Source organism: Lygodium microphyllum, chromosome 9 (assembly GCF_053477565.2).
Source record: "Lygodium microphyllum isolate KBCC chromosome 9, Lygodium_microphyllum_v1.1.10, whole genome shotgun sequence".
Taxonomy (NCBI): domain Eukaryota; kingdom Viridiplantae; phylum Streptophyta; class Polypodiopsida; order Schizaeales; family Lygodiaceae; genus Lygodium; species Lygodium microphyllum.
This window is the reverse complement of record NC_141143.1, coordinates 102,592,769-102,610,783: the sequence shown is the minus strand read 5'-3', so window position 1 is coordinate 102,610,783 and position 18,015 is coordinate 102,592,769. Positions and strand designations below refer to the sequence as shown.

The 18,015-nt window shown below is 41.5% G+C and overlaps 1 protein-coding gene across 1 annotated transcript; it reads right to left on the bottom strand.

Moving 5' to 3' along the window:
• Positions 1-13,199: 13,199 nt before the first annotated feature.
• On the bottom strand, positions 13,200-15,833 carry LOC148031363 (glutamyl-tRNA reductase 2-like). Its single transcript, XM_087684882.1, has 3 exons — positions 15,188-15,833; positions 14,871-15,112; positions 13,200-14,666 (listed from the first exon to the last, which is right to left on the bottom strand). The coding sequence occupies exons 1-3, from the start codon at positions 15,450-15,452 to the stop codon at positions 13,536-13,538; spliced, it is 1,638 nt and encodes a 545-aa protein (XP_087541008.1). The 5' UTR covers positions 15,453-15,833; the 3' UTR covers positions 13,200-13,535.
• Between the last annotated feature and the right edge of the window lie 2,182 nt (positions 15,834-18,015).

Sequence of the window (18,015 nt, the reverse complement as noted above, 5' to 3'; positions counted from 1 at the left end):
TTGCTGTGAAGGAGTTTTCTTGTATCCGTTCCATGTGGTTTCATCCCGTTTTCGAGTCTTTTCCCTTAAGTAATTAATGATATTTGTGCGTGTAAGGGTTACTTTCTTTTGTTTGTTGGGGATCGACAATCGAGGCATGAAATCCTAGGTTTAGGCTTTGTATGTCTGGGGGAGGTTTGAGTAGTCATTGCCTCCTGCAAGGCATTGTCAGGCATTGAAAAACCTATTTTAGATGGGAATTCTAGTAACCCTGTTCTACTGACCTGCTAGGTGGCCGTTCTAGGAGTTCCTGTCAGTTGTGAGGCAGTTAGAGAAGCCTACTAAAATAATGATGGAAAGAGACAAAACCCTAAATATCTGAAAAACAATATATGAATATACGGAGGTGTGTAAAAAGGGGTTCTAACCCCTATAAAAATAGAAATGGAAAGAAAGACAAATCTTTGAGCTGTTGTTTATCGCCTTACGAAAGGCCTGGTAGGTTTCTGGGGACGAATCAGACCTGGGGCCGATGCCTTGTCTTCCAAGGGGTGGCATTTAGCTGAAAAATAAAGAATAAGAGAAGGTTAGAGTGAAGATAAAAGTGAGCGTTAGAAAAGGATTAAGTGTCGCCTTGCGCAGGCTTGGTAGGTTCTTGGGTACTGAAACAGGACCTAAGGCCGATGCCTTGTTCTCCTTGGGTCACTACATTCAGCTCCCTCCTTTTTACACACCCGAGTATGGAAAATAAGAAGCTAAAGACCCAATGTGCTAAAAGATAATATTTGTTGATTAGGCTATAGGAGTCCTCACCTAGTAGGAGCTCCTAGTTTAGTTGTCCTTAGTTAGATAGGTAGTTCAAACCACCACTTAGGATGACCTCTTTAATAGATCTTTTTAGCTTGGCTGTGTTGAAGCAGTTGGATAGTGACTAGCTTTCGACTTCCTGTCAGATTATGCTAGGCCTACTCCTCGTGGATTTTATGCCTTGGTTTTGGCAAGGGGTTAGGGTGAGAGCTGTGTTGTGTTGTGTTGTGTATCTATTTTGTATCAGCTTGATGCTCTTTATGGTTGTGGTGATGTGCAGATTTGTTCGTGGGATTCGACAAGCTAAGTCGCCCTATCCCATGGTCACCAATAATAAATGATTTTTGACACCGAGAAGTACTTAAAAATAGCCAAAAATTACGAATTTTAGGGGAAAAATAGACTTCATCGAAGGTGGCAGTGGTAATCAGTACGATTTTAAGCAGCATTTCCCGAAAAAGGCTTAAAAGACCCACTGACGACGGTTGATGAAGTTTCATAATTATTTGGCATATCAGATGAGACCTTGGGAGATGCCTGGCAGTGGGGGACTTCAAGACGAATGCCTAGAATTTTTCAGATTGTAATTCGGACACCAGATGCGGAAGAGGGAGTGCCCAGGAGGCCAAGGTCCAAAGGAAGTGTAAATGGACTTAAAAGATGCCAAACATTATAACCTTAAAGGGAGCACCCCCAAAATTTTCATGTCGGGGGGGGGGGGGGGGGTTTCGCTGCCTGAAGCAGGGAAGAAGGCACCATCATTTTTGGGGAAGAAATGAGATATGGGGGCTGTAAACAACCCCCCCAGTTGATCTTGGGCCTGTTCTACTCTTGATCTTCGCCCTCCATCACTCCAATCCACTCCTCGAATGGCTATGCGGTTGTGGAGATCAGATTTCAGTGTTTCTCTCTCCTCCCTCTCTCTCCTGCAAGGGGCAGTTCCTGCGTGTGAAGAAGAACGAAGCCCGGTTGGTGAATGCTTGTCTGGCATGGTATCAAATTGCTTCCCAATCGAAGGTGGGCTGAAGATTACAGTGTGGAGGCGAGCTGAGCATCAAACGGACCCTGGTTTGCAAACCTTCAACAAGTTTCAAAACCCGAATAATAAAAGATACACCGTAATGACATTTTTACAAAGAAAATGGCTCTTTTTTTGCATTTGATGAGGTTAGCAATGTTCATATGGGCTGAAAATTGATGGGCATGTTGTTTGTTGTTGGTTTTAGTCTTTCATAAAAAAAACTCAGAGAATATACACTTAAAGTGTGGGAAATAAATGGAAAAAACCTAAAAACCATGGTTTTTAGAGTAAAAATGGGATTTTTGGGCTATTTTTCTTCCATTTTTAATTATAAAAATAGAAAAAAATAAGAAAAAATGAGAAAATTTTCTCTTTAAAAGGGAAAAAATAGGGAACGGATGAGAAAAATTATGGAAAATTATGGATGTGTCTGTGAGTGTATAATGAGGATAAAGCATGAGGGTTTGCCTCATATTATCTCCATTTATATGTTTTTGTGAGTATTTACTGCTTATTTCGTGCGAATACACATGAATTTACCCTTTTACCTATCACCGCAAGCAAAACTTTAAACGATAGGGAGAGAGGGGAGTTTGAGCGTTGAAATATGTTGTAAAACTTGATGTATTTGCTACATTATTCATATAGGATGACGTTAAGTTAAATAAAGGGAAGTACAGCACAAGTGTAAGGCTCGGTGTCTTCTCTCATCGCAGCAATTATGTGTTAGTGTATGGAAACATGAAAAGAATGGATTTGCACAATGCACGAGGCTGTTTTTTCAATTGTTTAAGCACTTAATCATATACACATTTGCATCAAGCATTGTTAAATGGTATCAATTACCAGCTCTTGGATGCATGGCACTTGGTTTCTTTAGGACTTGACCCACGTAGAGAGAGTGAGCAACCTGGCTGTAGGCCTAGACGGTGGGTCAAAGGGAATGGATAAGTGAGAATAAGTGAGTTTGTTTCGAATGTGTCTACGTGTGGGAGCAGCACATCGAGGGGCTAATCCCCAAGATGTAGGAGAGATGCAGTAGGGCCACGGCAATCAGCGGTGGGGTGCCCTGTGTGCGTAATACGTGGCATTGATTGCCGATGGATGTATAATCTCCCTCTGAGGAGACGGGAAAGGGAACATCCGTTGGATTACATATTATAAACGTGTAGTGATTAGTATTTAGGATAGTGTATCCCTCGATAGACGCTCCTAGCCCGAGAGGCCGTGAGGTGGAGTTGTCTGTTGAGGGTATGAGGTCCGGCTAGTGCCTTAGCTAGTGCCAGCCCATTTTAGGTCCCATCATGCACCATCTCTATGTGGAGGAGTAAACCATCCTCTGCCTCTAGAGCAAGCTCTCCCCTTGTCTCTTGACATGAAACCACCATGACCAAAGATACCTCAACCACGTGCAAAGCTATCACCTCCATGGCCATAAGATGAGCCTCTAGCTCTAGATGTGCCATGCCCTCTTTGATTATTAAAGGCACTATCTCCACTTACATTCTTGCTACTACTAGATGCATTCAACCCCAACTTTATTTTTTCTGTGAGTGGCAAGGCAATCAATTCTTCAAAGTCTGGCATAGAGCCTCCTCTAACTGAAATAGAGGTATCCAATGATTTATATGCCGGGCCAAGTCCATTAAGGGTGACTGAAACCAAGTCATCATCATCCACTGGTGCATTTATAGATGCTAGATCTTCTGCAACATGTTTGATCTTTGCAACATAGTCACTAATAGTGTGGTTTCCTCTCCATGCTCCAAGCAATCTTTTCTTAAGTTGTATCTTCCTTGCCTCTATACATGTCCCATACATTTTCTCAATGATATTCCATGCCTCTTTACAAGTATTTTCCTTCTTGATATGAAGAATCAAAGTCTTTGATATACATATAGAGATCCAATGCAAAACCTTCCTGTACTTTCCATTCCAATCCTTGTATGCCTTCTTTTGCTCTTCCATGGGCTCCTCAAGAAGATCTAGACATGCATCATCACCTGTAATGAGGTCCCAAAGACCTCTCCTCATCATAAAGTTCTCCATCATGTATGACCAAACACTATAGTTGTCCTTGGTCAGTTTATCTCCAACAATCTGAGTAATTTCAGCTGTGTCTGACATTTTGATATTTGTGATTCCAAAAAAACCAACAATGCGTGCTGTCCCAATTAAGCATTCAGCAACATGAACCAGTCCACTGCCTCAAATGGTCAACTCAAGACAAAAAATACACAAAAAATAGTCCAAAACTTTGTGTAAATTCCCTTCAAAGAGAATGGTTGCTATACATAAGCTCAAATGTTGTCGCATACATTCATACATGATTTCCATACATCATACATTGGTTGTCTAGCAAGCACCATCCAAAACGGAGCTCATATGACCCAAAAAGCATCAAAATACGGGCTTAAAATGGACCAATTTCCTTGCTTTTTTTTGCATTTTTTGTGCAAGGAATGAAGTCCCATTCAAATTGAAGCCACATAAAATTTTTTGAATTTTTTCTACAATTTTTGGGCCTCCAAAATAGCACTTGTAAGTTACATAAAAACCTGCCTTTTTTTACCTTCAACAAGCAGCCAGTTCAACTCTACAGCAATGTGAAATCTCTAACTGTGAACTAGTTCAGAAAATAATCAATTCATGGACACCCCAGTGTGAAAGTAGCTCCTCAAGATAGCTAATTTTCAATGTCCAATGTGAACACAAGGCAATTGTGAATTGTAAGCCTTAGTGTTTAAGGCTTAATAAGCCTTATAACAGCATATTCAAGAATTTGGGAATTTTCATAAAGTTTGGGAATTCCTAATGTGATTAATATTTGGAGACATGATCAAATCTTATCCCCTCACTTGAAGGCGAAATTTTTCCTAGATACTATATAAGCAATCCCCCTAAGTCCCACTCTCAAATATGGGGTTAAGATTCAGCCACTTGGTTAAATCTTTACTCCTTATTTGAAAGTTGAACTTGGAATATTCCCAAATTCTCTAATATGGTATTTAATCCAAAAGAAAATAAATCAACGTGAGTTGTCGACGGCCAGCAATGGCACCGATTTTATGCAACATCGTCCTACTGATTGGAGCTTGCCTGACTGCATCCTAGATCTCAAAAGTGGCCTCCTTTATATACAGCAAGTTTTCTACTGGAGCTATTCGAATTTCTCGAAATTTTGATGCAAGCTACTACAGAATTGCATGTACAAAAGCATGATTTGGAGGCATGAGGCTACTCATCTTAACCAGTTTTTAAAAAAATCATGCTCTTTCGATTGGATGGTAGAAGGAGCATACTACTAGAAGTCACTTGGCGTAGGGCCATGAGGATTCCATGAAGGAAGAGTGGAGTTGCCACATTGCAGGGCACAAAGACAACAGGCTAAGTATCATCATCATGTGTCAAACTAGCCTCTCTTCAGATTGCCAGTACACGCATTAACAGTACCCTTTCAGCATGGTATACAATCAATACTACAACGAAGTTGATGTTCTTTAGGTCCTAAGACTGCGAGCATCTGATGCACTTCCACTTCCAATATGGCTTACCAATATTGTATTCATCACTCTATTTTTGTGGCATCTACATATTTACTAAGAAGATGGGGAGAAAAGAACACCAAAACTCCCACACCCAATGTCTTGCTATCATATATCATTTCCAGCCTCATTTGGCTTACCAAATGCATCCAATGTGGGCTTCACTTGCCCCAAAATCTGAGCTTTAGCAGCTCATCCAATCCATAAACCTGTTGTGGGTGATTTAGATAGGGATTTGTACCTGATTTTAATGATGCAGATAGCAAGCATTCAAGTTGATGTAGACCTCGATTTGGCGAGCTCCTTGCTCCAATCTTTTGCTCCCGTGCTTCTGCTTTAATACCAACTAAGAATAGATGAGAGATTTGATGGGCATGCACAATGCAAGGCAGTTGAGACATGGATATAGAGGCTCAAGCTTTCTTCATTCTCATCTTCTTCATTCTTCTCATTCTATCTTCTCAACCATCCACTTTTTCCAAGTATCTTACGAAGTGATAGACACTTTGACCTTTAGGACATTTTACACAACCTCTCACACACTTACTTAATAGAACCATAGGATAAGGCTTAGGCTATGCCTTATTTCTCAACAACTGAAACATGGGTCAATTGTAATGTAGCAATTATAAGGGCCTCTAGGAAGCATGGATGAGTTGTTGGGTGTAAAATGAGATGGATAATAGATCTCACTTCCCAAGCTAGGGAGGTTCTTCTTGCCTCTTGATTATCATATCCTTTCTACTATTTTGCAGAATGATGAGATTTTCCTTAAAGCTTGGGAGGCCTATAGAGTTAAGGCTATAGAAGTATAGTTGAAAGCCAAATGGGAGGTGGAGGGGGACACTCCAACTAAGTTCTACTCTTCAACCCTTAATAAGAAGGCCAAAAGAGAGTATATAGGCCAAATAGAGAATGTTGAGGTGACCCTATTTCCATCCCGAAGGAGATAAAAGAGGCATTTCGTGGCTAGCTTTTGTCGATCATTGGTCAAATATCAATAAGAGCATCAGACTATGATGCCAAGCTGGCCACCTTTTTTGAAGGGTACCAAGTGGTTATCTCAAAGATGGCAAGTGGCACTTGACCAAGCCCTTGTTGGAGGACAAGGTGGGTTATTCCCTAAAGATAATGAAGGACGATAACTCCCTAGGTTTGGATGGTATGGTGGCCGAGTTCTATAGAGCTATGTGGGGTACATGTGGCAAATATTTTGAAGCATCCTTTAATGCATGTATGAGGGAAGGGAATGTGCCCATAGAGATAAACATTGGGCTTATCAAATTGGTATTGGTCCCCAAGTCGTTAGGCTCATATAAGGATGAGCCAATGGAGACCTCTCACCATGCTAAACTTGTCATATAAGACATTGGCACTAAGGTCACAAGTTTCTCTCCATTCGAGAAAATATGGCTTTATCTACTAGAGGATCCATGACGCCATACTCAATCTAGCTGCATTAGTTGATTGGGTGATTGCAAGTGGATAGAAGGAATGAACAGAAGGAAATCCTCACCAATATGGACTTCGACAAAGCATATGACCACATGAGTTTTGGCACTTCATTTTGTTGACCATGAAAGCTCTTGGCTTTGAGTACCAATGCCTAAGCATGTTCAAGATATTGTTCTCTAATGCCATAGCCTAGGTATGCATTAATGGCACTTGCTAATGCCAAAAAGAGAAAATATTTTTGGAAGAAGGATGGTCACTTTGTCTTTAGGCTTTACAAGCAGTGGAGGAGGATACCATGTAACCAAATTGAGAACATGGAAAAGAAGAGTAAGAAGGGTATGGAGCTATACCCCGTCACACTATCTAAACTTAGTCTTATGGTGGACCATCATGAACAAATAGTCAACTAGGGAGGGACTGACTAAGCCTAGAAGATCCTCTCTTATGTGTGGCCTATGTAAAAGGCATGTGGAATTCATGCAACACCTATTTTGGAAGTGCTAGGAAGTAAGACCTTTGGTGGCAGAAAACAATGAGATGGGTCAAGAATGTAGGCTTCTATGGAAAGGTTGACTGCAAAGGGGTCCTCTTCGGTGACTTTGGTAACACGAATGAGTTGGTAGCAGAGTTGTGGGATATCATTAGGGCTATTTTGATCAAACAAGTTTGGAATGCTAGGAACCTTAGGCTTTTTTATAGGAAGTGGTACAATTTAGACTTCTTCCATTGTAAGGACAACATTTTGTTGCAATGATTCTCAAATTGAAAGCATCCAAGAATATATTTTTGATTCTTAAGATAGGCACCTCATTGATGAATTACTTACTAGAGGTGGATTTAGAGTTTTTATGGGCAATAATCTTTAAAGCCATCTATTTATAAATATCATGAGCATCATCAGATTGTTGTATATGCACATATTTTTTTCAATCATTGGAAAGTTTTTGGATCACTTTTGTATAGGAGTTTCATGCATTTAAAGGATAATCAAGAGTGATCAAATTGATGCAAGGGTATGTTATTTTCAATATCATCATTGAGAACCTAGAACATATGCAAACTTGGGCATCTTAAATCCCTACAAGAAACAATATTGGCATTCAATATGCAATCACAAAATTGTCCAAGATCAATAAAAGCACATTACATTGATACATATAAAAGGATGTGTATGTCACAAAAATAACCAACATACCTTGCACACAAAACATGTTGGTATTGATGGAACAATGGAATGTAATTTCCATCAAATGAGATAGCAAAAGCCATTTGATTGCAAGCAAGAATAATACATGCTACTCCTTTAGAGGAGCTTATGGCTATATCCATAGGTTACTAACTATTCCTCACCAGCTTATAATGACCTAATAACATTGACTAGAATGTACCTAGGCACATTCCTACTCATATATCCAACTCATGGACATTCTCACACTCTCCAAATGTAGATTTCGTTTTTGCATCCCTTGTTCTTCTACTATTGATTAATTTTGTTATATTTTCACAAGAGCAAAGTCTATCATCATATCCACTCCCCTTTATTATGGGCAATGCATGTTGCTACCATGGAGGTAGCATTACAACATAGCATGTATGTGGTCATGCTTCTGATGTAACAACATAGCTAGTGCCATGGAACCCAATGGTAGAAGTACACCCACAAATACATGTCATAGTAACCCAAGAGTGAGATGGCACATGTAGATCATTTGAGATGAAGAGACCTTTGCTTGTAGTAGGCCTTGATCTCCAATTGTGCCCTGCATTGCCCAAGAGTAGAGGATAGAATGCCCTCCACATCTAGCCAAGGGCCCTTGTAGACATGTTGGAAGTTGATGTACTAGATGATGAATCACAATCTACATGCCATGTATAAACTAGGAACCATGTCCTTGTGTAAAAACACATTAAAAAGATTGATTACAAATTCCACATAGACATGTACATGACAATATCAATGTACATGAAGAATTGCTTGCTCCAGAAAATGAGAGACTTGCTAGGTTTAACAAAGAGTCATGGGCTTTCTTTCCTCTAGAGATGGGAATGTGTCCCCTTTTCGCAACAAAAGGTATGTTTTGAATTTGTAGTACATGTGTTTAAAGTTACATTGTCATTAGCAAAAATCATTGTAGGCTAGTAATTGACTTGATCACTATCCATAGAGAGTAGCCCAATCTAACTTTAGGGCCAAATATACATCGAGGCTAGTGCACATGGGTATGAAAGGATTCATTTCAATTGTTGCATGTAAATTACGTGTATATGATTACCCTAAACTATAAACTTCATATATGTTTTAATATTGATAAGTTTCTCTTGATAGACTAAGGAGTATGGGCACCCATCAACCTCTCAAAACTTGTAGATAGCCGTATAGTAGGTCTATTATGCCTTAAAGGCTTCACTTCCTTTTGATAACACATTTGTAAGTTCAAAACAGCAGTCGAAAACTTTTTAAAATAAATTTTAGTTTATACTATGTTGTCTCATATATTGCATTATTTTAGGTATATCACACATTAAGGTTAAGTTTAATGCTTCTATTTTGTATTTGGTGAGGTTATTGTACGTCTAATTAGATAAGAAATGATACTTATTGGCGATTTCATCTATATTGATATGCATCCTTCGGCTGCATGCACAAGGTAGAGAAACAAGGAGGGAGAGACTTCGGTGAAGACAATCTTCCACAACCTCCGACCTGAACCATGAGTTGCCACAGTTCGAGAGCAACAACCAGGGATCTTCGGACATGTCTTCACACAGGCACTGTGACAAGAGGTGGGAGAACAGCAAACTGCAAGATGCATGAGATTGGCAGTGTTGCAGCACGGCTCTTCTCCAACACAAATTACCCTCGAGATGGATTTCCTGAGTAGTGATCAGATTGCTCAAAGGTACTGTGATGTTTGTAGGAACATAGATGTGGAATTTGCACCCCTTGGAGGTAAAACAGGTGGTGTCCATTGCTCCATCAGAGGATGTGCGTAGCCCTAGTGGAGGAGACAACCGAGATGTGGTTGTGCCAGCCATGGAGGTGTCAGCAAGAGGACCAGGTGTGTGCCTTAGAGGTGGGATTCTAGAGTCCACATTTGCAAGCATCGATTCGGAGCAAACCTTGGCAGGATATGCAGAGATGGGTTACCAATTGGGCAATTTCCGGCTTGTGGCTAAGAGGCTTCTTTGCAGCATCTGGATAATGATGTCACATGGATGGAGTTCTCATATTTTACGATTGCTTCAATGAGTGCAATCGCAGGAGCTGCTTACTTGGTTATCACTAGGCACTATGGTTGGTACTCAAGTAACAGTGGTCATTTATGGCATTGATAGGTACTCGAGAATGAGGGCAGGTCAAGTGCGAAGGAGCCAATGTGAAGTTCAGATACCACCTTCCATGGGCTAGCATTTGGTGGCAACCTTCAAAGAGGCTGATTGCATGTTTGTGGATTTGAACAGTTGCAACACAACTAAGAGGACAAATGTAGCTCTATCGGGCAGAATGGAAGTGCCCTTGTGATGTTGCAGCATTTCCCTCAACAAGACACATACTTGTCGGCCACAGAAAGAGAACCTCGGTGAAAATGTCCCTAGACCATGGATTCTAGATGGTCATTCTACTGTTCAAAAGGGAGGTTATGACATTTAAAATAGCTCTACATGGTCATTTTACAAGCCAACAGGGGGTTTTATGGCTTTTGTCTACTTTGTAATTATCTTAAAAGTTTGGCTACTTTATAATTTATTTCCACAGTTTTGGGCTATTTATCACTAGTCTTGATCTAAAAAGCCAACTTTGTGGAAATCTACATCCTTAAGTAAAAATTCCATTCCTTTTTAAGTACAAAATACCATGAAAAACCCTTTAGGGATTTCTGCCCAGAAAAGATTAATTGAGAGAACTCAGACGACTTTCAAAGTTTGTCCAACAGTGGTAATGATTGAGGCCCTTATTATGATAATCATTCCCTTTTGGTTTTTCAACTAGCAGAGGTATGAAAGGTTTTTTCTTTTTCATGCTGAAAATCTCATGAAAAATTCTCCCATGTGTGTGTGAGGCACTTGCACAAAGGCCAACCCATTGGGAAGAAAGTGCCTAGTTTTTTACTGCCCTCCAAGTGCTTTTCAAAGTACTGTATTTCTCAATTTAGGGCAACTTTAAGAAAACCGATTTTTCATACGAAGGCATTCTTCACTCAAAATTTTATGGTAGATAAGAACATGTAGAGAGTTTCATGGCATTAGGACAAGCCATTCAAAATTTATTGGCAGTTAATCAAAACAGACCCTTTTTGTGGCCAAAATACAAGATTAGTGTTAAAGCCACTCTTGCTTTCAACAGTCGATCTTACAGATCGTGATCTTTTGAGCACTTCATCTTTGCCTTTCTTATACAGTGCACTGCCTAATAAGGTGTAGGAGGCTGATTCTAACAGAAGCTTCTTTTTTTCCCGACTAGAGACAACAAGAGGATATTATTGGGTTGCCGGTAGATTGGCAATGTTTGCATACCATGGGGTGACAGCTTTGACTAGAAACAAGGAAGCATCAACAAGGAGGTCTAGATCATCCTACTCCTCCTCTACATTCTGCAGGACACGTGACAGATGGTTAGCTACTAACAGAGATCATGGTCTGGAACTGATCATGATCTTCTCCAAGGGAACCAACAGCAACGTTGCAACAACTGGACAGTGCAAGCATGAGCAAGAGGTTCACGAAGCAAAGACAGGAGAGCTCATGACTGCGCAAGTTTGGGCCAAGGCTGATCGTGATTGATAGAGGTTCTGTTCTAGATTTGGCAGGGACATGCTCTGTTGATACGGAGTGTAGGGGTTGTGCTGTAGCACAAGGCCTGTGCTCTCAAAGTCTATAGCTAGTACATCTCCTTACTACTGCTGTGATACAAGATTTGAGCATCATTTCTGCCTTCAGTTTCTCTTAACTTTATGTTGAGTTGTGCAAATTAGAACCTAGCACCTTACAATATATGCCATGTAGGCTTCACTTCTGAGAGTAAACAAAGTACCTCAATTTTTAGGGTACTATGTGGATTTGATGAAGTACCTAGGGCACAGAGCCCGAGTCCATCAACATCATCCACATGTTGCATAGTTGACCATGCACTGTGCAGGTCTAAGAGCTAACATCGCACCACCCTTACCATGCGAGCTTTCCTCTCATATCCCATGCTTATTGCTGCTAAACAAAAATGGCAGCCCAGCTGGTTGGACTGAATGCATTTGATCATGCACGTCATGTACTCAGTCCTTGGTTTGGGCCATTTATTTGTGCCTGCTTTAAGTCCCTCCACTCGAAGGCAATTTGGCCTGCACGGTGGAGGGGGCAGGTCTAAGAGCTAACATGGCACCACCCTTACCATGTGAGCTTTCCTCTCATATCCCATGCTTATTGCTGCTAAACAAAAATGGTAGCCCAGCTGGTTGGACTGAATGCATTTGATCATGCGCGTCATGTACTCAGTCCTTGGTTTGGGCCATTTATTTGTGCCTGCTTTAAGTCCCTCCACTCAAAGGCAAATCGGCCTGCATGGTGGAGGGGGTGAACGAGAAATATGTGCATCCAAATGCAGGTAGGTTACAAGTCGATGCAATCCAATGTCATGTGGGCCTGATAGAGGTGCAAGAATGGACAGAGAGGAGAGAGATGGTACAGCCCAAGCTTCATGTAGGATTTTGACTGCCCGGAGTTCATCAGGCACCCCTTAAAAAGGCTCTACTGACTGTCCTGGAGTGGAGTCCCTTGCTTCACAGAGTTTAACTTCACCACAGCATCTACTAACTGTGAAAACCAGGATAACCTGCACAGGGAAATTTTGCCTGCACAGGGTACATATCTTACAAACATGAAACAGTTGTGGGATGGAGTCTCAAGTTGTTGATGCCTATCTTGCACTGCCATTTAGCACTCATTGCGTAAATATCTGACGTCACTTCATAGATGGCAGTAAAATACATTAGATGACAGATCATAAACACTCTTGAACATGATCCATTGACACAAGAGTAACCTAGTGGCAAATGCACAATGATCCTCCATTCCTCAAAAGATAAAATCTACATAACATCATGCCCTAGCTCTATATCATGCCACTGGGTTGAACAAGTCCTTGCAACACGCAGCTTATCCTGTCTACTTCACCTGTATTCATTCACCAGTTCTGACTTCGACAATGATTGAAATTAGATAGATTGACAAGAGGCCTACAACTGTACAGCCCACAAAGATCTTTCTGCCACTTTCCTCCTATGACTGGTTTGAATGCTAAATTCTCCACAAATACTACAATATTCCATAAAAGTTGGAAACTGATCTCCAGGTGATGAGACAAATAATTGAGCTAACAATCCATAATCCAAACACAAGAATTGTTCACCGGAATGTCCAATTTCATTGCAAGACATCTTACCAGAAAATCCCTCCAATTAAATTGTTACTTTACAGATGTAAACTACAAGAAGATTGAGCAGCTTGTGACCTGACCGCAAGGACAGAATTGACATGACAAACGTCAATTGATGTAAGAGCATAATGTTTGATGACAAAACAGATGGAATGTTACCATCGTCTAAGAATGGGAGGCATGAAAAGAAGAGCATTGACAAGAATTAACACATACTCAGATACAGTTTCCGCAATGAACTTCAAAAGTCAGGTTAAACCTGAAGGACCTGAGGTTGAGACACAAGCAAACAGACAAGGTCTCATTCTTTCATCTGATCAACCTTTGCCTTGAATTGTTTCTCTAATGATGCTATGTCTGACTTCAGATTGAACATTCTCTCTAGTGCTTGCATGTTTTGAAGAGTCTCACTCACAGTCCTGCTGTCACTGCCTTCACATCTCAGATGGGTCATAGGCCCATGCAACAACTTGTTCACAATTCCTCTGCTCAAATCCTCCACCAGCTTTCTGTGTTTCTTGCTCAAATCATCTCCCATCTTTCCCAGGCACTTCTCTAGCTCACCCATTCGAACATTTTCTGCATAAGAGCGTAATTTCTTTATGGTGGGAACTGTCTCAAGGGAATCTCGCCATGCCTCGAAGTTACTTAATTCCTCCTCAATGATAACTTGGGCTTCCATGGCCTTCCGGCGTCTTTCTTCCTTGTTAGCAGCAACGACTTCCTTAAGATCATCCACATTGTACAACCTGGTGGTATCCAGTTCTCCAACACATGCTGCAACATTTCGAGGGACTGAAATGTCAATAAAGTGCCTGACTCCACCAACACCAGGTCCTGCACCAGGGAGGAGCTCGACTGTTTCTCTGTAGAAGAGAGGTGCTTCTGATGCTGTGCTTGTAAAGATGACATCAGCTTGCCCAGCACATGTCACCATCTCGTGCAATGGTTGGAAAACAAGTTCTGCCTCGGGAAACTCTCCCTGCAGGTCAATGACCCTTTGCTCTGTTCTGTTGACAACTGTCATCCTCTTGCAGCCCTTAGAAAGCAAATGCTTCACTAGTAATTTAGACATCTTCCCTGCACCTACAATAAGAACATGAGCCTGTGCAAAACCTGACTCGTTCAGCTTCATGACTGCCAATTCCACAGCTGCAGAGCTGACAGAGACTGCCCCTGCAGCAATGCTAGTCTCGCAACGCACTCGCTTCCCTGCAGTGATAGCCTGCTTCAAGAGTCCTGTCAGATTTCTTCCAAACCCTACTGCAGTTTGGCCAACTTTGTAAACCTGCTTCACTTGTGCAAGGATCTGCCCTTCTCCCAGCACCAAAGAATCCAGACCGGAAGCAACCCTGAAGAGATGTTGAGTAGCATCTCGATCACGGAGGATGAACAGATGCTCACGAAGTGTTCCCAGTGGAATCCCACTAGTCTGCATACTTACAATAATGAAATGTCAGTAAAAGAATGTAATTGGTCCCAAATTATCTACATGATGAACAAGTTCAAATGCTTAATTCATGTAGATGATAACATGCAAATCAAATAGACTGGACCACATTGATTACATTCAGTAGACTTTACACCAATGCTACAGGTATGTGGTTGTCTACTTGTGAAGGCCAAGTGAGTATACCTTTGTCATCCACTCAGTGACCTCTCTAACACCCCTGTGCCAAGATAAAGCAACCACATATATTTCCATGCGATTGCAAGTACTCAAGACCCCAGCTTCTTCAATGTGTGGAAGCTCGCATAATTCAGCAATTGCACGTGGCCATTCAGCCTCCGGTATGGCCAATTTCTCCCGCATTTCAACAGGGGCATTATGCACACTAAGCCCAAGGACAAGAATGCTGCTCCTTTCTTTCGTATACCCTACATTTGACAGATAAGTTCAGGATAAAGATGATATATAGCCAAATTCCAAAGGAATGCAAGAAACTAACTTACTGTCAGCAGAGGCGTTCTTCAATTGCTCAAGGGCGGCAAGGCTGGCAAGCTTCCCTTTGTGGCTCGCAGGCAATTGGAGGCCATTATCCGAGCTGGCTCTGGCGACAACGGACCGGCTGCAGGACTTGCTGAGGGGACAAGTGCTGGCATTGAGGAGGATGAGGTTGCAAGCTTTGAAGAGGGGGCTGTTCCGGGACCCGAGTCCGGCAGGCTCCGCTGCAGGGACGATGCAGTCGGGGCGGCTGCAAAGAGCAAGGGAAGCCATGGGAGCTCCGAAACCCTGACGGGGGAAGCCTGAAGGTCTGTCACTGCGCAGGGGAAGCAACAACTGCCGTCACTGGGGCGCCAGGTCGCAGCAGCAAAGGGGATCGATGAGGAAGAGGCCAAGCGTCAACGATCAGACAGCGATGGCAGATGCCAGTCGGGCTCTTCATCACAGTCGATGGCTGATGAGAGCGTCGGTTTTGCTAAGGGATGAGGCAGAGAGGACCGGGCTGACATGGCAGGGCGAGCACACGTGTTGCGCTCTGCGCTGCCCAGCGTGGACAGCCTGCCTCAGCCATTGGCTCAACCTGCACGCGCTATCTCCACCACAACCCTAGCCTTGCCCGAAAGGAAAGATCGTTCTTTTTATCGCTAACAGTGAGCTTTGCTTTTGTGGCATATTCTCTCATCTTCATCGTCTTATTCCCCCTTCACATCATCTTTGGCCACGACCACCCTTAACAGCTCAATATCTCTACACACCATAAGGTCTCTCGAGTCTCTCTAGTTGGAGTAGGTTGAGGTTGGCTACTTCTTCCCTCACTTGCAAAAGGAATCCCACCTACAATCACGTTTATTATTTCGCAATATGCTTTTGATGAGCTTTGAGGGGTTTCACACATCGACAACATCAAAAAATTCTGAGATTCATGCCTGCGTTGGAAATAGCAGTAAATTATTAGACCTTATTTGACTAGGTGTATTGACACTTTTATGTTCAAAAAGTACAAAACTAGCAAAGAATGCGGGAACCATCGATAGAAAGCAAGAGTCAAATGGGGCCATCGAGTACAAAATTCACCCATTTGGGTAACTTTTACTAAAGAGATTTCTCTTCTAAAAACGTGGAAATTGTGGCAAAAAGATGAGTGCGAACATAGTAATGACACTCTAAACTGCCTAACAATGCCTCCTGGAAAAAGCTTCTTTGATATATTTTGGGTATCCCTACTTTTGCTTTGAACAACTGGGGGGGTTTATTTGGGGTGGAAGCTAATTGCATTCACATTAAGATTTTGCATAGGCTGTGCACATTATACAATCCTAACACATGCTGACTATTTTGATAATAATTACTACTTACATTTTAACTAAACAAACAAGAATGAGATCATTAGGATGAATAACAAGACAAGCCATAAGACATCTTCTACATTTGATAACACCATCCTCGGCTCTCGTCTTGATTGGTTGGTCTAAGCCCAAGTACACTGTCATGATTCTAAGAACCATTTGGATTGGTTGGTCTAAGCCCAAGTACACTATCATGATTTTAAGTCATGAATGTGGTACAACCCACCATCCTTCTTGATTGGCATAGACTATGTCTAATCTTACAACACGCCATAGTTGATCTTTATGTTTGTTATGCTACATGAACACTTAGACTTCATCAATCTGAAATTGTGTGTGTAACATCCACCATGTCATGCATCTTCTTCAAGTTGCCCATTTTTATTTCTTACATGTGATCATGATACTACTTGCATGTGATTGGTTGGACTCACATGTCATCATATTCAAATCACTAACCAAGATGGTCTACTTCTACAACCTTTCTCCTTTTAAAGTTGATGCAAGTGAGCCATACATAGGCCACACTTCAATAGCAACTTCACTTTATCTTTCAAGAAGGAGTTGTTGAATATAAAAGGGCGAGGGGGGGCATGGGGGCGCATGATTTAATTGTTGTGGGATTATCATTCTAAGAACCATTTGGATTGGTTGATCTAAGCCCAAGTACACTATCATGATTTTAAGTCATGAATGTGGTACAACCCACCATCCTTCTTGATTGGCATAGACTATGTCTAATCTTACAACATGCCATAGTTGATCTTTATGTTTGTTATGCTAAGTGAACACTTAGACTTCATCAATCCCCAATTGTGTGTGTAACATCCACCATGTCATGCATCTTCTTCAAGTCGCCCATTTTTATTTCTTACATGTGATCATGATACTACTTGCATGTGATTGGTTGGACTCACATGTCATCATATTCAAATCACTAACCAAGATGGTCTACTTCTGCAACCTTTCTCCTTTTAAAGTTGATGCAAGTGAGCCATACATAGGCCACACTTCAATAGCACCTTTGTTGAAGTTTATGGATGTGGCAATACAATGCCCCTTCCTCTTTCCATCTTTGAGTGGGCCTGAGATTATCCTTGACTAGCAAGATGATTCCCCCCTTTTCTCTACCTACATGTGCATAATAGAAGTTAACATAGGTACGAAACTTTAATACATGCATGTCTTCATCAGTGAGTTCTATCTCCTACATGGCAAGTTCATCTAGCTTTCTTGCCCTAAGAAGTCTTCTACCTGCTACCTTTTTGCTCTTTGAGCATATGCCCCTTACATTCCAAGGAATGAGATTAAACTTCTTTGTAGAGCATCCATAAAGTGTGTTGCAATCAAGATCCAAGAACTCATCATCTTCATTACCCAAAGGAGCATAGGCATTCCTATCAACAAGAGGTAACCTAACTAGTTTTTAAAGGGAAACATTATCTTTGGATTTGATAGGTTTTCCTCTATGTTCCTCTTTATGTAGGGTA